Genomic DNA, 24366 nt, shown 5'->3' with positions numbered 1-24366 from the left:
TATGGTAGGGGACAAGTAACGTAGACTGGGTTAAGTCTGTGTAGCATTCTAAGTGAAAGAGAGACACACAATCGGTCTGACTATATGTCACGAGCGAAGATACTTTTCTTTTGGCTATCGTTCCGCTATTTCATTAAATAGTTGCATATGCCCGTTACAACCACTGGTACCAGAGTAATATTTATTGCAAGAACTTTGTCTGCCTCTTAACTTGTGACAGCGTATCTCAAGAGTCAATATTTCATTACGTCGATCGTACGATAATACAAGCGTTGGAACTTTAACAGTGGCAACTGTTTGTTTACAGCTCATAAACGTGTTCAAAGTTTTACTAGCCTCCGAGTAGTCACCAGCATTGTGCATAAACCGTTGCCAGCGATGTGGAAGTCGTAGGATACTCTTAGCAGTGCCACTTATGTTGACAGTTCGAGTGGCGCGGTCTATTGTCCGACGAATTTGTAGCAGTTCTGAAACGAATGCTGTGAAGTGTTTCCTTGAGTTTAGAAATCGAGTTGAACTCACGAGGTGTTAAGTCAGGGGAGTGCAGTAGGTGGTATAGCACTTAGCAGCTCCAAATCAGTAACAGCTTGCCCTGTATGTGCTTGAGCATTGTCCTGCAAAATGATGGTCAGGTCCTGCAGAAGGTGTCATCACTTCTGTCTCTGTGCTGTTAATTTTTGGGACTCAACCTATGACCAGCTATTTCGTACAAGCTATAAATAAATAGTTGCCACTATTAAAGATCCAACCCTCATATCATTTGTGAACGGCACAGCCCAAATTCCTGATGGGACCTACGCAACATAATGAATATGTGACACATGTTCTGCTCACGATGGCAGCCCCTTCCCCATTGTCAGAGCCTTAAGAGAGGAACAGCACACAGCTGAGCTGGCAACACTGTAGTGCCGTGCGACAGGCGCCTCGTAAACAAGCAGTGGCAGTGCTGAGGTGTGGCACGGCGCAGTGTGGCGCGGTACCCTTACCTGCTGTCGTCGAGCAGCTGGTGCAGCGCGTCGCTCAGCGACTCGCGGCTGAGGTCCTGGTAGAGCAGCTTGAGGCCGTGGCCCGCAGCGACCACGCGGTCCGCGTTGAGGAACTGGTCGGCGAACATGGGCATGCACAGCATAGGCACCCCTGCCGCCACCGCCTCCTGTGTGCCCATCAGCCCCGAGTGCGTGATGAACACGCGCACGTTCGGATGGTCTGCAACCGAGAAGATTCATTCACCGGGTGTTATTTACAATCATCGCTCCTGTATCTCTATCAATCTCTTGTTTCAAACCAGGTAACTAAATTATGTGTAAATTTATAGCACAAAAGAAATTTTTAAACTTTCCTGAGAAATTAAAAGTTCGTCCCAGAACAGGACTCGAACCTCGGACATTTTCCTTTTTCCAGGTAATACTGTTACCAGCTGAGCTATTCAGGCTCGACTAATGGCTGCAGTCATGTCAGTACCTGCATCCTCTTCACAAACTTGACAGAAGGTGTGCTGCATAAAGCGTTGGACTAGTACTCCTGACAGATAGGATGTCACAAAGAATTGCCTCAGCTGCAGAGTCGGCGTCTTTCCCAGAATGAGTCTTTAAGCGCAGTGCGCCCTGTCCTGAAGTTCGCTGGTTACAGTGAAGCTGTGTGGTGGACCACGTCTCAGATCCGCGATGTTGCCTTTCGTGGGCAATGCTGCCAGCAACTGAGACACCCAGGTGCGGCCAGGGACCTACCCTTACATAATTAATTCCAGCAGGTCATCTTTTGTACATATCTAGGAGCGTTAGGAAGGAGATTGATGAGGAAATTGTGAGGTTGAGTCGTTAGTCTTCTCTAGGTCTCCAGTCAGGCAGGTCACTGCCCGCAAAAACGGAGGATCGAGGTAGAGTTTTGGTCCAGCACGGAGTTTTAATTCATTGGGAAATTTCAGAACAGCATACACTCTGCTGCAGAATCAAAGTGTCATTTTCACCAGTTTCAGCTAAATTATGTAATCATTGGTAATGTAACACATGGTAAAGACACCGTTTTCCTAATACAGAAGACAACAAAATTCTTGAGGATTTTGTGTATGGAAATGTAGTGATGTCTTAAAACAGAATGTCATCTATAAACTGTCGGAAGACAGATTATACAGGATGGCCAAAATGAAACTAGCCTATGAAAGTGGAACCAGACAGCATGATGAGTATTGTGCGGTGGTTCTTCTCTGTAATAGTGGCCTGCTGCTCTAGTGTACCAGATCGACTCAGTGGTTGCATCGGATGGTCACATCGTCTTTACTTGTGTGCAGCGTAGCCAATGTTTACAAGGTACCTGGTATTTGTGCCATCTCGCTTGGTGTCTATTAAACAGCTTTATTACACTTTCATAAGTGTGTGAAATAGCATAAACAACAATGGAAATCTATACCTGGTAGACTGGTAAAACAATGTGAAGCTGGAATTCCCCAAAGGCAATGATCAGCCAACAGCTCTTGTAATTCAGAAATGGGTAACTATCTGTACGAAACTAACAAGAGACCAGATAGGCATTGTGCAACTTAATACTGACGAGTCGATGTACTTCTTCAAATTTTAACATAATGTACAAACGTGCAATCCGCGGGTGTACTGGTAACTTTGAGTTAACTGCAGCAGCAGGCTCTGTCTCTAAGATTACCATTAGTACAGTTGAAGGCAATTTGACAAGTGGCCGCGAGACTATCGCGATTCGACCATCGATCATGGAAACGTGTCGGCTCTTAGTGGGAATCACATTTTTGCTATACAAGATCGATGGTAATGTCCTAAGGCACCGTCGCCGAGATGAACGGTGGCTCGAAACGTACGGCGTGCCGTAGATACAGGCTGGTGGGAGCAGTGTTTTGCTTTGGGAGATATTCTCCTCTGCGCTTGCACGGAACCTGTGGTAGTAATCGAAGACATGCTGACAGCTGCGAACCACTCGCATCCCTTCATGCTTAATGTCTTGCTGGACGGCGATTCCATCTTTCATCAGTACAATCGTCCATGTCTCGGGGCTAGGACTGTGCTACAGTGCACTATAGTGAACCCACGTTGATGTTGCGGCGACCAAATTCGCCTGATGTAAATACTACGTAACCCATCTCGGTCGTCGGTCGCCATCACCGCATAGGCAAATCTATGGCCCGTTATTTACGCGCAACATAAGTGCACAAACAGACCATCAAACTGTAGGACCCTTGATAGGCAGTATCAGTGATTGAATTCGTTCCAAGAGCGGACAAACAAGCTATTAAGCAGGTAGACATAGGGTTTTGGCTCGTCAGTGTATGAAGAAGAAGTGCGCATGGGACAATTGAGTGAGACTGTGTTGGGTGAGACTGCTACAGTGGATATATTGTACTACTATTTTTGTTATAGAGAAGTAATAGCTGTTGTAAGATGCAGCCAGAAAGGAAGGAGCAAGTCCGGAGGTCTAAGGTTGGATGGATAAGGCTACCATTGTAGAAAGATACCAGTGTTTGGATACAACTTAGTGTGATGACTTTTGTGTGGAAGCAAGCCTGTTCCTGAGATGGTGGGAAAGAACGAGAGAAAGCAGAAAACTTAGGAGGGGCCGTTTGGGGATGTCCGAGATAGACCAAGCCTGGCCTGAAAAATACGGTGTGAAACTTGAAAATATAGTCGACACTCGATGGCCGCTACCCTCTCAGAGAACAGAGAGGGCAGCGCAGTCCCTTAGTATATTAAGGTTACAGCACCTCTGATTTCATGTAGGCTACTAACGCAATATAAACATGAACACCTGTGGTCATGACCTATTAACTCTAAATTTGCATGGACCACTAACAGAGTGTTGAGAAGACAATTGAGCCGTGGGCGACTTGTGTTCATGCCGTTTATTGTCTGTCATCTTCTGTTATGGTACTGCCGCCTTGTTTTCTTATTCCACTTACTGGCGTCACTAACTCCCTGCGTTACTTGCCGTGAGTGGCAGCAGCAGCGCTTATCGACACGTGCACTGTCGCACCATATCTGGAGAGACCGATAGTGTTTCTGGGTCGTCGTGTCTGGAAGTCAGTTGGACCAGCAGTGCAGTTGGGGCACGGGGGACAGCAGCCGGGGAGGAAGCAGTGTCGGGCACGGAACGCCAGTGTGGTGTGGACTGCCAATACTTGCCGACTGCTCGTGACACACATTTTCTGTCCAACTGAAGAAGACTGGAGCGGCAACGACCGTGGGTTGGTCGTTCGGTCGGTCACCTCATCAGCCGACGTGTATTGATCTTTTGACCATTACCAGGTCTTGGGCAGCTGGTCAGTTGGGGACAGAGCAGCAAGGAAGTCTCGGTGGCGCGTAGTCAGGCCGGAGCCACTGGCGGTGTGCACGCACGGTTGGAGTTGCGAGGCGCCTCTTGTGAGGCTTCGAAGTTCGTCGCCCACCGATCCTGGACACTAGAGTTGAGTGCTCAGTTAACCAACTTTCAAACCTCAACTGCTGTCACATCTTTGCGTTTGATCCTGGTTGTCGCTCTCTGCAAGATTCCTGCAAGCAACAATGTGTGTGCATTGAAGTTGGCTAGAATTGCAGCCGACCTGCCTATGCGGAGTTTAACTTACTTAATTCATTCCTTAACTAATGACGTGTACCATCAGTATCTTCTGACTTGTTGCTGTTGACGTTTTATTTAGCTGCCCTGGTTGTTGACGTATTTTTCGGAGGTGTATTTTCCTTGTCGTGTTGATGCTGTCCAGCACGGCGTGTAGTTCGACAGCTGAGGTGTTGTTGCTAGTTTTGGGTGTTTATTCCGACTTGATTTGCATTGAGCACCAATATTCAGAACATTGTGCTATTGATATCTTGTTGTCGTTTTCTGGTCGAGTGAAGCGGAACTGATCATGTTGGTTGATTCGTCAGTTGACGGTCGGTTTGGTTGCCTTCCAATTAAGAGGTTGTCGGTCTGGCTGCCTGTCTCACCTAAACGTGCGTATGTGTTACCTTCCCAGGTCAATCCTTGGAACCTTCTGAGCACCGCTCCTTGTGTTTTACATAGCGATTTCCTTTTTAGTCTTAAGTACTCTGTGTGGCCTTCAGCGGAGTTTAAGGTTATTAAAATTGCAAGGCTTTTCTTATTAGGCCTTAAGCCATAAAAAAATTGTTTCTTGTATGGTATGTGGCCTTCAGCAAAGTTTCAGCATTTCAAAATTAAAATTGAAAATTTCTTGTGCCTAGACCTTAAGCCGTAAATTTGTTTAAAATTGGTATGTGGCCTTCATCCGAGTTTTCAGCCTTTTTGAAGTCAAAAGTTGAAAAATTTTGTCTAAGTCTTAAGCCGTAAGAAATAATTTCTAGTTTGTACGTGGCCTTCAGCCGAGTTTTCCCACTGAAATTAAAAGTTGGAACTTTCTTTGTCTGGGCTTTAACTGTGAGATTGTTTGGGTTGTGTATGTGGCTTTCAGCTGAGATTTATGTGAAGCAGTTAAGGCCCTTTAGGCCTTAAGCTGTAATATTGTTTTCTGCGTGCTGTGTGGGCTTCAGCCGAGTTTTAATCTCTCTTAAATTAAAAAGTCTTAATCCTTCTCTTGCCCTTAAGTCATAAGATTGTTATTCTTTAGTATGAGGCCTTCAGCCGAGTTTTACACGAAATATTTTGAGATAAGGCATTCAGCCTTTTTAAATTGAAAGCTCTTCTTCCTAGGTCTTAAGCTGTTAAATTGTTTTGTTGATATGCGGCCTTCAGCCGAGTTTTCAGCCTATTTAGATCAAAAATTGAAAATCTTTGTCTCTACCTTAAGCCGTAACACTGTTTTTGTTTAATGTGAGGCCTTCAGTCGAGTTCTGTGGGAAAAATTTGAGCTAAGGCTTTCAGCCTATTTATATTGAAAATAAAAAAAATTCTAAAGAAGTGAAGCCTCCAGAAGAACTCCTGTACCTCAATTCCTTGATTAGGCCTTGTGCCTTGGATTTTCTATGTGGACTTCAGCCGACCCAAATTAAATCAAAGGAGGTCTTTCGTCAAAACCTTGAGAGTTTTGATTCTTCCTTGTGTAATTGTTTTAAGAAATAAAGTTTATAAGTGACTGCAGCTGACAGAAACTTAGTTTGGCCCCTTTCCACAAGTAGAACGTCATCCGCTCTGTCCTGCTAGCCCAGGGATTTCAAATGTTTCGTGGACAGAGTATCAGAGACGTGCTGACGGCAAAACCCACGAGATTATGTGACTTACTGAATGAGTATTGTGTTATTATGAGTATTGAGGTCGGATAATGAACAAAGTAAATCTGCTAGGATGGTGTCAGTTGAGATAATTTGCGGCAGAGTCGTACAGGGAGGCCGTATAGTCCTTCCAAGCAGTAGAACGTGTTGAACGTTTGGTGGGAGCGCTTGGAGGCGGTGGTGGTGGCGATGATACGCGGTGTTAGGCGTAGGGCCCTTCTGTCACGCCACGTCGTCGTACATGTTGTAATGGAAGGCTCAAATGGCGGGAAGAATGACCTAAGGTAGGTCATTTGTACCGTATAGTTTGTAGGCACGACCTTCCTCATCCCAGATACTCTGTGTGTTTGCAACTACCGTAAATCTTTGGTGTAGGAACACTGGAGAGTGCAGTGCTCTGTTTCTGTTTTATGTAAGTAGCAGAATGGTGCAATGGTTGAGGCACTGGACATTCATTCTCGAGCAGAGGATGTGAGGTATCACGTGTAGCCGTGAACAGAGTTCAGCTGATTCGCGTAACAGGATTGTTCCAGGCATCACAGCAATCCCCAGCCCGTGACCACTGCTGGAAGTGGTCATGATTTGTTTCCTGCGTGCTTGGCGAGATGGGCGCTCTCTATCTGACAGCTCCCATCTCCCCTCGCTCACCTCGCACACACAGTTCGATTAAATACTGCAGAGAAGCTACATCGGCATCTATGTAGGAGGCTACACGCTGCATAACGCTGTGTTATGTTTCAGGTCGCAATGGAGAAAAACAGGACTCTCTCATCTACCAAACACTAGGGGATGGCAGCAGTGGTTCGTCCATTTCATTGCATAGCAGCTAGTTAACTAAATACGTTAGATAATATCGGGTGGGAGAAGAGTGTCCCCCCAACCAGTTCTAAGCCCCTTCATGAATTCCACAGAGGAATAATTTAGGATTCATTAAGGATCAGTGGTTTATTCTGAATGACCTGGCGCATGAAAACATCCCAGATGTGTCCCACTGGGTTCATATCAGGAAAAGTTGGTGGAAAAGACTAGGGAGGTTTTGTATCAAGCTCTTCAAACCACTGTATCACAATCCTGGCACTTTGAGGTCGGATAGTTATGCTGCTGGAAAATGCCTTTGCTGTCGGGAAAATCATGAAGCATGAATAGGTGCACGTGATCTGCAATAATATTCACGTAGTACACAGCTGACACAGCTGTTATGGTACCTTCGTTTAGCATCGCACATCCCATGGCAGCCTAAGTAAATGTTCCCCAGGAAATGTCAGTGGTGTGCCACATGTTTCGAGCACCCAATTGCCTGGACACTGGCGTATACACATACGACCTCCGACTTCTCCATTGATCTACAGTCCAATATCAATGATTACATGCCCACTGCAATCGTTACTGACGACGCTGTTAGGTCAACACGGAAACATGTAAGTGTCGTCTGCTGTGGAGCCCCCAATGCATGCTGGATGGTGTGCTCCAAAACAAGTACACCAGCACTGTATTGTGTAGCCAGATCTGCCACAGGTCGACGCCCATTCTGCTTTATGAAGGGGCAAACCTCCGAACCCTATGTGATGGGGTGTGGATGTCCAACACCTCGTCCTCTACTCACAGTTTTAACGTCTTTCAACTACTTTCCATAGGTGTCCACTACAGCTGGACACGAATGCCCACCAACTCTTGAGAAGTTTTGTCCAAAGCACCAGGTCATAACAATCTTCCGTTTGTCAAAGACGGTTATGTCAGTGGATTTCCTCTTTTACATCCCATAGCGTCGCTAGAATGATTCTCCACACATCTCGGTTACTTCTCTCCATGTTTCTAGCCTACTTAGTGGGTGGTGAACGATTTCACCGTGCAATACTGCCTGTTTTTCTATTATAGTGACGTACTGACTTCCATTCGTCTCTTCTCCATTTATGCACGTTTCTTCTCACGTCACATGCCCACAAGGCCAGCAGATGGCACAGAATCTCGCAGCGGGTGGTGGTCGTAGTGTTTGGCTGAAGGGTGTAGTGTTACCTCGCACTGCAGAAAGACGACAAGTAGCGGAGCAGAGAGACAGCTTCTAAGCCAGTCGAAGCAATCACACTCACTGAGCACGTCGTTCTGCGGCAGCCAGCGGCGCGCCAACACGTTTGGCGGCAGCTCGGGCAGTCTGTCGGGGTCGGCTCTCCACAGGACGCGCTGCCGCAGCCGCGAGAAGACGTCCAGCACGGCCCGCAGCTTCTGCGGAGAGAACGTGTCCGGCCGCACCATCGTGCCCAGGCTGAAATACACCACGCCCTTGGGGCTGCCGTCCAGCCATGCTTCCAGCTCCTGGAAATACGCCAACGTGTACTAAATATCAACACTGTTTGGTTTATAGCAATCTAGCCCCAACAGGAGCAGTGATACCTGAAAAAAAAAAACGAGTTTTCCCAGCGTCTGGCGTAAAGGCTTCCCTGCACAACAGGAATGTTTCATGGAAATAGTATTGGCCCACCAAATCAACCTCCTTTGCAGGGCAGCCTATATGTCAGGGGCAAGAAACAGTTTTCCAGGCTCTAGTTTGGACAGAGGAGGGGACAGAAATGTGAAGGAAAATGGACAGAGTCAGGGGAGGAGGGAGACATACTTGAGGTAGGAGGAAGGTCTAGGAGGACAGCGGACAAGTGGAAATGGAAGATAGGCAGCGGTGGTGGAGAGGGGGAGGAGGATATGGTCAGAGGGAGGGAAAGGAAAGTATGGATAGAAAGGGACAGGCAGGATAAAATGGACAAACAGTGAGTAAGGAGGTGAAGAGACAGTAAGAGTGGGGAGGAGGCAACAGATAGGGGTGGGAGAATGAGGTGGACAGATAGAGGAACAAAGAGATGGACACACAGAGAATGGCAGGTGGAGGTGTGTTCAATACCTGTGCTGATCGCATATGCAGGTGAACCCATGAGGAAAGTCCAATTATTAAGAACTGCAGTTGGGGTTGCATCCTTCTGTGGAAATATTGTACCCAACATACCACTTCTATACAGGCTCTTACGAGAACAGTTTTGTGAATATAAGAAGTATCTGTAAAGTAACCTCCATATTCTTGTTGGCTGGAAAGTAGTACCAGAACAACCGCTACAGTGAATCACACAGCAGCTCAGAGTCCTCAGAGTTGCGATAACTACAAGCTACACTGCCGCATCATCACCAAGTGATTGAAACAATTACTCACTACAACGCTCTGAAGCATCCATGTGTGCTGTCACACTGTGCGGCAGCATCTGTATCGAGTGCTTCAGTTATTAACAGAAGAAGTCAACTATATAATCCACTGCTTAAAATACCCAATACCGTAAAGAAAATCATTACATGTGTGTGAGATATAATAATTATGTTACAGATTTTTATCAGCAGGAATGAAAGATCCTGGTTCAGCTTCTTATTTATTTGCCAACTATTCCTATCTAAGCTCCAAGTAAGCGGTACAATTCCTAATGTCGTTGCAGTTTTAGAGAATAATCATTTTTGTGATAAGATGGCTGAAGTATTATGTAAATCTGTTTACGAGAAATCTTCCTCTATTATCACTAAATAAGGTGTTATATTGACTAATCAGTCTATAATGCAAGTGTAGCTGTGTAAAATTCCACAAAGGCTATTCTTTTCACTTCAGTTTTGATGATTCTTAGTTTACTTAAGTGAGTTTCTTAGTATATTAAGGTTACAGCACCACTGAAATTAATCCTGGTTTTGAAATTAGTACCATCAGTGGTAAGACGGAAATTCATTTTTGAGGCTTAAAATTTACCAATCACGAATTTGCTATATACGCTGCAAAGAGAGCCCACAATATAATCTATATAAATTACTACACTGTATCGATTCTTAATGAAAGTATAATTGTTATTAGGTGATGATACAAGTAAAAACACTGTGAATTAGAGTTATCTTCCTTGCTGAGTAAATTAGATTTATGAACATTAAAATTATTTGTGGACGTATATACCGCCTTCGTAACTAAATGAAAGGCATTATTTTGCCATATGTAGTTCGTTTCTGTCTTTGATGAAGCATCTTCAGTGGCCTGTAAATACGTGTTTGTTTATTTACACACTGGTGAGCCAAAACATTACGACCATTGCCCATCGTGAGAGTGTATGCTGGCTGGTGGGACTGAGGGCACGCGACGCACTCTAGCGACGGTAAGTGGCACAAATGCGGAAATTCGGCGACTTAAGAGACTTTGAAAAAGGCCAGCCTGTTGTGGCCTAGTGTTTAGGAACGAGCATCTCGGAAACGGCGAAGCTGGTCGGCTGTTCCCGTGCTACTGTCAAGAGCATCTGTGGAAAGTGACTGAAGAATGCTGAAGCACGAGTAGGCGACAAGAAGTTGGACGTCCATACCTCATCACAGAACATAGGGATCGGAGCCTGCCCTTTCTCTAAAGCAAGATAGGTGGCGATCTGTGGCAGATCTGACGACAGAGTGCAGTGCTGGCGCGGGCAAAAGTGTTTCAGAGCACACCGTTCAGCACACGGTGTCGAACACGGTCTTTCGCAGCAGAGGACCCCTAAGTGTTCTGATGTTGAACCAACAACGTCGTCAATTATGACTACAGTTGGCACGAAATCATCGAGATTGGGCGGCGGATCATTGAAACCGTGTCGACTGGTCGGATGAATCCTGCTTGTCGGTAAACCAGGTCGAGGGTCGTTTCCAGATACGCCAGTGTCCAGGCGAACGGCTGCAGCGCGCCACGGACGCAGGCCGGTAGGAGCAGCGTTATGTTGTGGGGGACATTCACTTGGACTTACATTGGACCTGCGGTAGTAGTTGAAGGCACCATGACAAGCTGTGCTTGATGTTTTGCTCAACAGTGATGGCATCTTCCAGCAAGGTAACTGTCGGTGCCACAAGTTCAGAATAGTGCTGCAATGGTTTGAGGAGCATGATAATGAATTCACGTTGATGTCTTGGCCATCAAATTCGGTTTATGGAGTCCAATTAAACCCAACTGGGACGCTATCGGATGCCAGCTGCGCGCCCACAAACCAACCGCCCGTAAATTACGGCAACTGTGTGTGACCTGTGCGTAGGCATCTGTTGCCAAAAAGAACTGGAAACCTATAAAGTGCTTGTCGAATCCACGCCACACAGAATCACTTTTGAATTGCTTTCCAGAACTGGACCAACACGCTTTTAAGTAGATGCTCAAAATATTTTGGCTCATCAGCATGTATAGTAAATGCATCATGTAGTAGTTACATGTTAATATGTTACGTTTTCTCATGTTACTCCCTTGCTTTTCAGATGAGAAAGTTATCGTCTGGTTTTAAGATTTTCAATGTTGGTAGTTCATGTGTGTCATCCTGGAGATGTGTTTATTCGGTATCCATCTGCAGGACGGTACACATGAACTAACAATATTAGAAATCATAACACTAAACTAGAATTTAATCTCATGAAACTAGTGGTGCAAACGTTTTGTATATTTGTAACAGCTAAACAAATAAATTCATTACCTTCTTCCTTTTTCCTTTTCCATCGTTCCTTAGTTACTTCAACATTCATGGAGATATGATCCACCTTTGCAATTAGATGAAAGGCAGTTGTTGTTTGTCACACACAATTCGCCTCTTTTATTTATAAGCATTTTGAGTGGCCTGTAATATACGTTTGCGTGGCAAAAAACTAACTGCCTTTCATCTAGTTGCAAAGATGGATCATATCTGCACCAACTTTGAAGTGACTAAGGAAAAATGGCAAAAGAAAAAGACGATATATTTATTTGTTTAGCTGTTATAACTTTAATTAGTCATATTAGAGAATAAATGAAAAATCTAGCTCTCACACACTCTGCATCAAATTAATGACCAAACTCATAAATGTCTAGTTGAACAGTATGCCAAATGTTATTGTATTGACTTTTGATAAAAATCTCTTAAATTACTAAGAACTATTCTCAGAAAAGTAATTGTAGATTCCATAGAATGACAGCATATCGAGTGCTATATCTGAGATGTTGTTACATAAATCAATTAGTTCATTTTCTTGACAGCATAACTTCTGGAAATCAAGTTTGGAATTTTGCAGTCCCAGTTTTCAGTAATGGTCCAGGTCCGATTGTTAGTCAGCCCCACTCTCCTGGACATTTTCACTTGAGTTAATAAAATTAAAATAAAATGATAGTGATGTTATTGTTTGAATAATACAATATTTTAGTGATGATTCATTTATAACAATGATTTGATTATTTGCTGCCAGGTGATAATGACAGCTAGTTGATTTCTCGTTCTATTTAAACTTACAGTCAGGAATTTGATTAGATAAACAAGATCACTCCTGTCATCAGTGTTTCTAGGAAGAAAGGGTATCCAGATGTTTTTAAACATTAAAAAGCAGATGAATGATACCTTTATAAATAAAGAATGAAACTATTACCTCAATTAGCCGGCCTTATTTAAATTATATCAAGTTGTATGATGTACTTTCTTGTTTCATAACACATTCTCTGTCTAATTCTCTCTCATTTAAAATTAATTAACATAATTTAATTTAATTTATGCAAGTCGCTTCCGCAGCTGTAAGCGTAAACTAAGCTGCTAGTAAATTAATTGGTTGCTCGAAAATCACCTGACAATTAATTCAAATCGCTGTATTGTATAATTCTATAATTGAGTTTAAGAAAACTTGCACACAATAGAAAGGAAAGGTGACTAAATAAATAAAATTGAAACATTTCAAATAATAAATTACTTAAAAACTAAAATATATATTACTAAACTTATAAAATGACAAAATAACTAACAAAAGTAAAGGAAATGATTGCAACTATAATAAAAAGATAATCTGTCGCAGAAGAACAAATCAGTTTTCTTAATTACCCTCAGATCAGACGACATTAAACAAGTAAAGTGTGCCTCATACAGGCCAAACGACTGAATGTGATGGCTGAAAGTGTTGTTTGTCAATGGTGTCGCTACTTTAAAAGTGGAAGGACCAATTCTGAAAATTAGTGATGTTGTCAGAAATGACTGTATAGCTGTAGTCAACAACGAACTGGTGCTGAAAATTGACTGAATGGTTCGTGAAAACTGGCGCTTTACGTTATATCATCTATTATAAACCTTCTTGAAATTTCTTGGGGCGGCACCCAAAGTTCGTTGGTTTCCATAAATACTTTCTCAGAACTACAAACTCAATGTTTGACTGCTTTTCTCAGCTTCCTTCTTCGTTTTGATGGTGAAGAAAGAGGCGTACTAGTAAGTACGCGTTCCCTATGCTACTGCAGAGAATATTCAGTAGTCAACACTATGGGATCATCCTAACTCGTTCACAAAAACGAAGAAAATGACACTAAACATTGTCAGACAGAAAGGTCATGATCACTCTTTCGTTTTTTAGATGCTAAAGTAATCATGTTTTTGGGTTTTATTGAAAGAGAACGGAAAATAAATTCTAGGATGTTTATGACGCGATAAGAACATTGTGAAGAGGCTTTTGAAAGAATCTGAACACTCTCTTCTTAACCAGTGTTGAGCTTTTGCACATCATATCGGACACATTCTGTGCGACAGACAGAAAATTGATTAGGTCATTTAAATTGTGACTTTTCGAACATGAGTTACAGTGCAGGATCAGTTCCAAGTGATTTTCATCTCTTCGTGCGCGTAAAAACATGCCTTAGTTCCTAATACTTAATCACTGCCAAAGAAATACAAGAAACTGTCACAGTCCGGCTGAAATCTATGGCAGAACAATTATAGTGTGGAGGAATTTGTCAACTCGATAAGAGCTATGATAAATGTGAATGGCGCTTATGCAGACAGACGTCATAAATGTGTGGCGTAGTTGTGACGGTCTGTAATAAATTTCCTTTAAGTGCTTTCCTGATAAGTCTTGGACATCACAACAAGCTCTCTTTAGTCTCCTTGCGGTGTCTCAGGCCGGGGCGTTAAGATCTCTCGTTGAAACGTCTTCCAGTCCTTTGCCTCTTTGCCCACACACGAATATCTGCCCATTGATTTATAGCAGTGCAGCATGGTTATGTTATGTGAGTAGTGTAATCTCCGGTTTATCCCCCATTGCTTCACGTTGTCTTACGTCTAATATTAGCCTACTGCATTGCATTCTGTAAGAACACTATGTACAGTGCATACACTATGACTGTTTGCTGCATGCTAGTATGCCCGATTTCAGATTTGCCATCACGCAAGTAAAACTGCTATAACGGCCAGAATCACCGTGGAGAAATCTTGTTGCCATCTTTGGTCACACTTAAGATCTAAAATCAGACACGACCAGTATGGATTCCATACAGAACTGAAGTACTGCAGATGAGACCTCCCCGAGAACAGTGTGCTACTTACTTTCCTTTCCTTGATCTACCCTTTAAACGTTTAAGTACCTGGAGGAGCACATCATTTGCCTTGTAGGTTACACTCCTCACATTTATACTCAAATGTAGCTTCCTAGGAAACATAACGCCAATGTCTAGGGAAGTAGCTGACTCTACAAGGAATTCTTCTCCTACATTAGAGGCGAATTTTGGTTTGAATCTTCAGGAGCAGAAGAATACCAACTGGCTACTCAAAACACTGATGCTCTTTCCATTCTGATTGACTCATTTCTCTACTGTAACAGAGTTCAGTAATCACCTAATTACCTTATTCTACGATCTACCAACAAATAATTTGCAAGCACTTTCATATTTGAGACGTGCGTATGTCGTTAACGTAGAATAAATGCACTAGTGGTCTCAGCACACTATTGTGCGACGCCTATGACAGTACTTCCAGTTTCTCCGGTACCTCTTCCCCTACCTGTAATCTCTGTGTGCTACCCTTCGAGACCTTCAACCTGTCCTCAATTCCAACATCTTTTACTGTAATTTCCGTATATGAAGCTCCAGACGAAATTTATCAAAGACCTTTGCCAGGTCCAGGGTGATGAAAACTAGTTGCCCCTTGGCCGACATTTATGTACCTCTCGTATATTGTGCGTAGCGTGTAGGTCTGGTTTCACGTGCGTGTTGTTCCCTGAATCCACACTGTACCTTCTTAAGCCAATGTGACTGGTAGGTATATTTGATTACTAGCATTTTGACAATTACTCGTGGGAAACGCACAGCAAGCAAACGAAAGGAAACTGACGTTCTACTAAACTTTGTTGACTAGTCGCCCAGAGACGAGCTGCCACTTAACAGGCAAAATGTTGCACGCTGCCCAATAACACGCACACTGCGGGCCACCTCAGAACAATAGCTGCACTGGAACTGGTTTCAACGAGACTTCACTATTACCAGTTGAAGTTTCTTCCCCAGACTTGATGATATGTAGTGAAATCAGCTCAGTTTTATCGCTTCTGTAACTTATATTAACTGTACATTGAAGTACTTAAGTAACTTCTCCCTTTCCTTCCACTGCTTACCAGCAAACGTGTTAGACGGTGAACGCCGCGCAGCGCACCACTCGCAGAGGCAGGCGTCACCGTGGCCCCAGCTTACTACCGGTATTGGTCAGCATGTTACTGAGATTCTCAATCACCGACTCTTTACATCTATCTCGCACAACTCTTGACGGATTGCATCAAACACTTGCAAACATTCACTGTTTCACTAGTTTTCAGGAACGACTAACATCAAGAAATAGCCGCAAGGGCTCCATTACCATCTTCGAACTACAAAATGAGGCTTGTGCTATTTTGTGTCTGCGTCATCAGCAATCAGACATAAAATGGGCTGACCGTAATTATGCCATAGGTGATGATTTTTCAGTGTGAGGATTGCATCAGACAATTGAGAGTTCACAAGGAAACAACTGCGTTGTTCAGTGAGTGAACTCTTGTGGAAACTCCTTTTACTTTGTTTGAGAACACTGCACCTCTGTGTGCATTGCACGAACACAGAAAGAATTACTAGTTGACGACGGTTAGTAATATACGTGCTGTATAGTTTACTGCCTGTTCAAAATTTCTGAAATTCCCGGTGTCCGTTTTATTCAGTATTTATTACACAAGCCGTCTGTTTGCGCTATTGGCCTCATTCCATTTCTAAGATCTAAGAACTCGAAGAAAAAGTACGCAAATTCAAGGATCGTGATGATCAGTACAGGAAAGCGAGTATCATATTAGCTCTAAGCTATTTCTTTACCTGCTATTATCAAATAGTCAACATTACTTGAGTCCTTGCAGATGTCATGTTTGTGTCACCCTCTCATTTACATATTTTCTACAGCTTACAGAATTCTGAAGTTATAGGCTCCAAAGGCAATACACACATTGGAATTATACCACGTGGCTCTCGCTGTCTGATGTTACGATAGTATTGTGTTGATCAGCCTAAACAAAAGGGAGGAGAATAGAAAACTATAGGTTCCTACGAAGGTCGATTTCACAGGGAATGAGGATGAATGCTAAACTCAGGTAGTAGCGCTAGGTCGAGGACACTCGTATGGGCTCCAGCTGGAAGATTAGAAACAGTACACCACTATAACAACTGTAGCTGCATTTAGGTAAATTAGGAACTAAGCTGTGGGACTGTGATGTAGGCACTTTAAGCATCTCAGCTAAGGCTTGCATTTCCAGAATAGCGCAATAGGGTGTAAATCCTTTGTACATCAACATTCGCTGCTAGATTTGGCGTCCAACAACGTAAGGGGTTATGAGTTACCTCTGGATCTCCACAGGTAGAAGAATACGTACTGTGACACAACGTGTCTCCATAAGCTAGGAAAGACATACAGGCAGCCCGTTAAGGAAGATTACGGTTTTAAATCTCGTTGATGACGGGTCATTAGGAACAGGGCACAAGCTAGGACTGCGGAAGGATGGAGAAGGAAATCGGCGCATCCTTTTTAAGTAAACGGCTCCAGTACTGATTTAAGGAAAACTACAGAAAACCTAACGCCATACGGCATTTCGACCACCGTCCTAAAAATGGGAGTTCAGTGTCTGCGTTAGACAGTTGAGAAACTGTAAATCAAGAATAGCACCTGTGACCCCTTGCAGTAAGGTCGTATCTGCAGATACCGTGAGATACGAGTCCACCTGCGAGAGGGGTCAACCCTGGAGGAGCCTTGGGGCTGTGAGGTGGCTGATGACGACCGTGAGCCACAGAGCGTTCCGGCTGCGTTAGGTACCTGTGGCAGCGGCGCGGGCTGGCCGACGTGGAGGCCGCCCACCTCGATAAGGCCGGGAACCCGGGGGAAGGGCCCGCCGCTGCTCCAGTGGCTGTTGACCAGCATGAGGCTGGTGTTGCGCACCAGCTCGCTGGTCGGCGGGAAGCCCTCGCCGAACAGCTCGCTGCCCAGAGGGTCCACCACGCGCTCCGATATCCACCAGTTGCCGAAGCGCATGAACACGTACCAGCACGTGTTCTGCAGCCTCTGCCAGAAGGTGAAGGGCGCGGAGCTGGCGAAGTTGATGGAGTCCATGTAGGCCGGGTTGTCCGGGTTCCCCATCTGCATCAAAGAAGTTTTCTGGCAGTTAGAGCAGAGTGACTGTTTTGGTAATTGGAGAAGGATGGTGGGAAGTGGATGCCTTGTAGGAAGACATACGAACGAAAATTAATAGTGAGAGCGTTCACATTATTTCTGAATTATCTGATGTCATTAGACATACAATAAATAGTTTTTGGAACTAAAGCGATAGTCATGCCACTTTTCTCAGCCTAAAACACTACGCTGAATATGCTAATAGTTAGTCGACTGTTCCGCTAACTGTGACCGCAAAGAATGGTATGTACTGGAAGCTGCATAACAAGATTGCAGTTATTTAAAAAAAATAATGTTTGCCAAAATTTGGCTCGAGAATGATATATAAGACTGAAAGAAATTACTATATACGGGACGATCAAAAAGTTTCCGTTTGTGTGAGTTGCTGCACCGTATATGAAAGCAAGAGCGACATTGATGCGAGTATACAGGGTGAGTCACCTAACGTTACCGCTGGATATATTTCGTAAACCACATCAAATACTGACGAACCGATTCCACAGACCGAACGTGAGGAGAGGGGCTAGTGTAATTGTTTAATACAAACCATACAAAAATGCACGGAAGTATGTTTTTAACACAAACCGTTTTTTGAAATGGAACCCCGTTAGTTTTGTTAGTACATCTTAACATATAAACAAATACGTAATCAGTGCCGTTTGTTGCATTGTAAAATGTTAATTACATCCGGAGATATTGTAACCTAAAGTTGACGCTTGAGTACCACTCCTCCGCTGTTCGATCCTGTGTATCGGAGAGCACCGAATTACGCAGGGATCCAAAGGGAACGGTGATGGACCTTAGGTACAGAAGAGACTGGAACAGCACATTACGTCCACATGCTAACACCTTTTTATTGGTCCTTTTCACTGACGCACATGTACATTACCATGAGGGGTGAGGTACACGTACACATGTAGTTTCCGTTTTCAATTACGGAGTGGAATAGAGAGAATTGTTTACTTTCTGTGCCAGGCTTGTTTGTCTATGTGATATACTGACACGAAGAATGTTAATCAAGGTCGCTAGCTGTGTGAACGACATTATGCCTCCTTTATTTCGCGGAATGTTTATGGTGGACATCATGTCTCTTACAAGTCAGGCTCCGAAAATTGAGAACACAGGTCAAGCGACAGTCCTGAGCGCCCTCGCTTAAAGGCGAACACTGTTTTGACCGGTGACTGGTACGACTGTGTGTTTCTTTCCAGTGTAGTAGCTGATCCATTGCCAGCGCAGGCTGACTGATGGCGACACGTTTAACCATCGTCACGGTATATGCTGGGACACGAATACCACAAACACGTTTTTCGATTTTACTGTGGTGACCTTAACAGTTCGGTGTCATGTATTTGTAACTCCACTGTGAACGAACGCCAAGTTTTACATTGCCGGTAAGCAACTGTGTGTGACACACAAATCAGCCTGGTGCGCACTCAGGTGAGTACGGTGTCCAGAGGCAGGTGGCGGCGCCGGCGCTACCACCTGTGCTCGAGAGGGACGCGGCCGAGCCAAAGATACGTGGCGATGGTGAGCAGAGAGGAGAGAGCCATTGCTGCCACACTATACTCACACCCAGAGCGTCGCTTTTCACAGAACATCTCTGGGACACGCTCTGACGGCAACTTGCTAGTCCTGCGCCTCCAGCTTATTGGTGTTGCATTGTTGGTTGCTGTTGTTGTCTTCAGTCCAGAGACTGGTTTGATGCATATCTCCATGGCACTCTATCCTGTGCAAACCTCTCCATCTCCGAGTAACTACGGTAACATACATCCTTCTGACTATGCTTACGGTATTCACCTATTTGTCTCCTGCTATGATTTTTACCTCCACAATAGCCTCCAGTACGAAATTGGGGATCCCTCGATGTCTTATAATGTGTGCTACCAACCGATCCCTTCTTCTAGTCAGATTGTGCCACAAATTTCTTTTCTCCACATTTATATTCAGTGCCTTTTCATTTGTTAAGTGATTAATCATCTAATCTTTGGCATTCTTCTGTAGCATCACATTTCAAAAGCTTCTATTCTCTTCTTGTCTGAAATTTTTACTGTCCATGTTTCATTTCCATAAACTGCTACTCTTCATACAAGCACTTTCATAAAAACCGGGTTATTTTGGAAATCAGCCCTGTGGAAACAATTAGTTTATTTTTATATTTACCCAGACATGTTTCGACACCAATCTGTCATCTTCAGTAGGTAAACTTTTTTATTTCTGTAAAGAACGGTATCACATTTGTAATAATTTAGGTGCTGTAGGCCTAATTGGAGATATTTTATATCTCAAATTTGCTTCGTTTTGTTTGGACACTCATCTTAAAATTACATCGCTAACTGAACTGTATCATTATACATCGATTTTAAAGGTTTTTTTTTTTTTTTTTTTTTTTTTTTTTACAGCAGGTGATTTGCAAACTAGCCATGAAGAAAATTATTGTGTATTTGTGGAGAGCTGTTTTGAGGATAGAGGTTTCTGTACTTACATTTTCCGTCCTGTTTCGTGTTCCTGGTTGGTGTCTCAATCAGTTGGTGTTTAGTGCATTGCTTTCACTCAGTTTTTCACAAATTTCCGCCCAATGCACTTACACAAAATGTGGTGAAATGTGATCCGCGCAGACACTTCTGACAACACACTGAGTTGTAGGTGTGATAAAAGGCTCTCTTGACACTTAAATCACTGCTCGGCGTTAACAGATTAATCTTCTTCAGAAACGGTTTTCTTGCAATTGACAATCTACATTTTATGTCGTCTCTACTTCGGCCATCATCAGTTATTTTGCTGCCCAAATAGCAAAACTCATTTACTAATTTAACTATCTCGTTTCCTAATCTAATTCCCTCAGCACCACCTGATTTAATTTGATTTCATTTCCGTTATCCTTGTTCTACGTTTGTTAATGCTCATCTTACATTTCCAAGACATCTTACATTTCCAAGATACTGTCCATTACGTTCAACTGCTCTTCCAAGTCCTTTGCTGCCTCTGCAGAATTACAATGTCATCGACAAACCTCAAAGTTTTTACTTCTTCTTCCTGGATTTTAATTCCTGCTCCAAATTTTTCTTTTGTTTCCTTTCCTGGTTGCTGCTAAAGTTACGTTTAAATGATACAGATCGTACATTGTCCAGATCTGAGCATTTTGAAATGAAGAACCAATCGTCGCAAAAGGATATTTTGAGGCGACACATTATAGTGATTCAGCACTGTATGTGAGTCACGTGTTTACAGACTGCCTATGTCTCGTAAGAAACACCTGTCTGCTGCATAGACGCTGTTGTAACTGCCATAAAAGAAATTACATAGTCGGCTGTAACGTGTCCGTGAGCGACTTTACCAATGCTTAAAGGTCGTGAATGTTTGCGCTGCTGGCGCATTAGTCGCTCCAGGACCTTGGGAACAGGTATTTAATGTATGACAAGCGTTTCGCAACTGTTGTCATCCGAAGCAGAAGGAATTAATCGCTGTGGATAGAAATTTAGAAACAACTGAGTCGGAGAAGCGACGGAGAGTAGGCAAAATTTGTTGATAAAGGCTTGTTTAAATACCAGAATCTGAAGACACCGTTTTGGAGCAGATAGAGGAACTTTCGTCGATGAGCAGTCATTAACTTCCCCACGAAACTTCCGCTTGGAAGGACACATACTGTCAGTTACATACCCGTAATGTTGGTAGTCAGTGGACTATCAGTACAACTGTTTGCATTTTTCACAGAAGAGGTCTCAGAAGCGCAGATGCTGTTTCCAGCTGGCGAAATAATCATTTTTGAAGTGAAGAAGCTGCACTGGTATCTCTTGTCACAAATCAGCAGCAACCCTTCCCCGTCAGCAAGTGGACGGGAAGTGTACGTCACCTGACAGGAAGGGCCTCATCCCGCGTGAAGGGCGCGCCCTCTGAGGGACGTGCCTGGCGCCTGGTCCTTGGCGACACGCAGTTTGCGACGCGTGACGTGAGTTGCGTGATGGACTGCTACGCAAACTGACTCATAACCGTTACTGGCCGACCCATGTTAATTCCCTGCGTTATTGCAAACACGAAATGGGTCTAAATCACAGTTCTCAAGCCTGGGCCGGCCTGAGTAGCCGAGCGGTTCTAGGCACTACAGTCGGGAACTGCGCGACAGCTACGGTCGCAGGTACGAATCGTACCTCGGGCATTGATGTGTGTCATGTCCTTAGATTACTTAGGTTTAAGTAGTTCTAAGTTCTAGGGGAGTGATGGCCACAGCAGTTATGTCCCATAGTGCTCAGAACCATTTGAACCAGCCTCGTTTTGACCCGCGAGACAGAATTAAAATTTTAAAAATGCATTTTAACCATCAGCTGTTTATTTTACCATTAGTCATCCATCGATTTTGGTTATTAACCATCATCCAGGATGTAGGGTACAACAGATTAGTTAAAAACATAAAAATTATCCAAAATTTTACAACATATTTGTCTTGGAATACAGATGGTCATATTTTGTCAAGCATACAGAAATTACTTTCTGATACAAATTGGTTGTACAAGTGTGGATAATTTCGAATTGGTTCAGCTTCAGAATAATATGGGATTTTTTAACTAATTTGTTGTACCCTACATCCTGAATGATGGCTAATAACCGAAACCGGTAGATGACTAATGAGACAGTAAACAGTAGATGGTTAAAATGCTCTTTATAAAATACTTGACGGCTGTTGAACCTCACCTTATGGAAACATTACAAAGAGTTGAAATTGTTGCACCTTATACACGATGGGTGCGGCGCTTAAATCGGGGCAAATTTCAATATGAATTTCTCGCCATATCGTAGTTCCGCCGGAGGTCGCGACTGGCGCTCTTGAGAACCATAGGCATCTAGTAAACAGTCAAAATGGCCGAGATGTAACGGAAAAGTGCTGAGTACAACCAAAGAGTCGTGATTGTGGAAATTCTTCGTGCTAGGCGATCGCCCACTGAAATAGATTTTTCGGGTATCCGAGATCAAGTGTTTACCATATTGTGGCCAAGTATAATGCTTCGGAGAAGTCTGGGGAAGGTTCCGCAAACCTGGCGAGGGTACCTCATTCGAGGAAACGAGTGTCACGAACTGACGCAGTCACCGAAAAGGCTCAGACTCTGATTTCGGAGGACGCGGAGTAATCGCTGAGGAAATTCGGGTCTGTGTTGAATGTCAGCGAGCGAACAATGCGTCGGATGGCAGAGGAGGACCTTGTACGAGCCATTTAGTCCAAACCCTGCTCTCGGATAACGTAGACACGTTCTGGTAAAAGGTGTTCTGGCCCACCAATAGCCCGGATTTGAACCCCCTCGACTACGTCGACGTAACAGTTATCAGTGAGACGAGACACCGCAACATCGGATCTCTACGCACCGCTATCGAAGCAGCATTCGCGAATACGGACAACGCTGTTTGCGTGCGATCGCTTCAGGACGAGACTGGAGCAGTTGTTGCGGCTAAGAGGGTTACATCGAGTAATGTTACTATTGAAAGATGCAACAGCTTATATGTAAAAGAATTTTTATTTTCGTTTGTATTTTTTTTTTAAATTTAAAAAAGAATTCATTTCTCCGGATTGAAGCGCCGGCCCTGTACTAGTCACTGGCTAATGGCAATGGAACTGCTTTCAAAAGACTCTGAGGTCCGAGTACTGGATTCGAAAACGTGTATCGCAAAGAATCAGTACAGCATCTCAACCATTTCCTAGAATCTACTCCATAAACAAAAGAGGATAAAAGTGTAAAGCTAAAAAGGAGAAGGGCGCTCACAAAAACACCTCAGATTTCCACTGCAACAGATATCATTTACTGTCTTCTATAATTGCCTGACAGTGCCACCTGGTTTTTATCAAACTTTGTCTGCAAGTAGCTGTTGTCTCGACATTGTGATAGACATAACTGTTCTCGCAACAAATGGTTTCCGAAAGAGTTTTAGGAGACGCCGGCCATCCGGTGGGAACCACTCGCCTTTGAGAACAGCCGGGTCGGCCCAGACCAGCACCCGTTTTCGGGTTAAGGGAAGACCGCTGCATCATCTCCAGGCTCGGCAGTAGCCCCAGTCCTCTGGAAAATCGGTGCTGGCCGGCGAGTGTTCTGAGAAAATGTGTTGCGAACGGTGTTCACTCGGAGGCTGTTGCTTCAGCCACTGGAGTCTCGCAACCCACGGGACTTTGTTGTCTCAGCACGACTGTGAACCATTTGACGTAGTATTGAAGTCTGTCAACAGCAGGAGACCAGCTGCCCGCAGCGTTGCATTGGAAAGGAAGCTTGACCTCACGTCCACGAATTTTTTCCCTGTGGTGTTGATGTACAAAAGACCAGTTGATGCTGAAGACGAACTGATAGGTAAGTTACAAATGATAGAGCATAGCAGAGAGTCGTCCTTTTTTGCAAGTTTTATTCCACAAATCAAGGTTTCGGCTCATGCCTAGCCATTTTAAATGTACTGTTTCGTAATATCAACGCATGTTAGTCCCCTGTTGGTTGGGCATCTGTCACAGTTCTTTCAAGACCTGCAAGAACTGTGACAGACGTCTGAACAACAGGGAACTTAGATGCATTGATACTATCAAACAGTGCATTGATAACGGCAAGGCACTAGCCGAAATCTAGATTTATGCAATAAAACTTGCAAAAAGAACGACTGATTGCTATTCTCTATAATTTGTAAATAATATCACAGTCGCTGAGTGCGCCCACATTCCTAATGGAGGGTAATCTGATGGGTAAGATCCTAGGTGGATGACACATGGTGCGATGATC

At 43.8% G+C, this 24366-nt stretch overlaps 1 protein-coding gene across 2 annotated transcripts in view; it reads right to left on the bottom strand.

The window, feature by feature from the left end:
* LOC126271890 (UDP-glucosyltransferase 2-like) overlaps positions 1-24366 on the bottom strand; it is a 108290-nt gene that overhangs the window by 22600 nt on the left and 61324 nt on the right. For both annotated transcript variants that reach the window (XM_049974269.1, XM_049974270.1), the window contains 3 exons: positions 17273-17593; positions 8264-8486; positions 987-1206 (listed from right to left, as the gene is read on the bottom strand). In XM_049974269.1, the coding sequence (XP_049830226.1) occupies positions 987-1206; positions 8264-8486; positions 17273-17593 (764 nt within the window). The remainder of the gene's footprint in view (positions 1-986; positions 1207-8263; positions 8487-17272; positions 17594-24366) is intronic.

This window comes from Schistocerca gregaria, chromosome 5 (assembly GCF_023897955.1).
Source record: "Schistocerca gregaria isolate iqSchGreg1 chromosome 5, iqSchGreg1.2, whole genome shotgun sequence".
Classification (NCBI taxonomy): domain Eukaryota; kingdom Metazoa; phylum Arthropoda; class Insecta; order Orthoptera; family Acrididae; genus Schistocerca; species Schistocerca gregaria.
The sequence above is the reverse complement of the archived record's forward strand: the minus strand, read 5'-3'. Positions and strand labels throughout refer to the sequence as shown.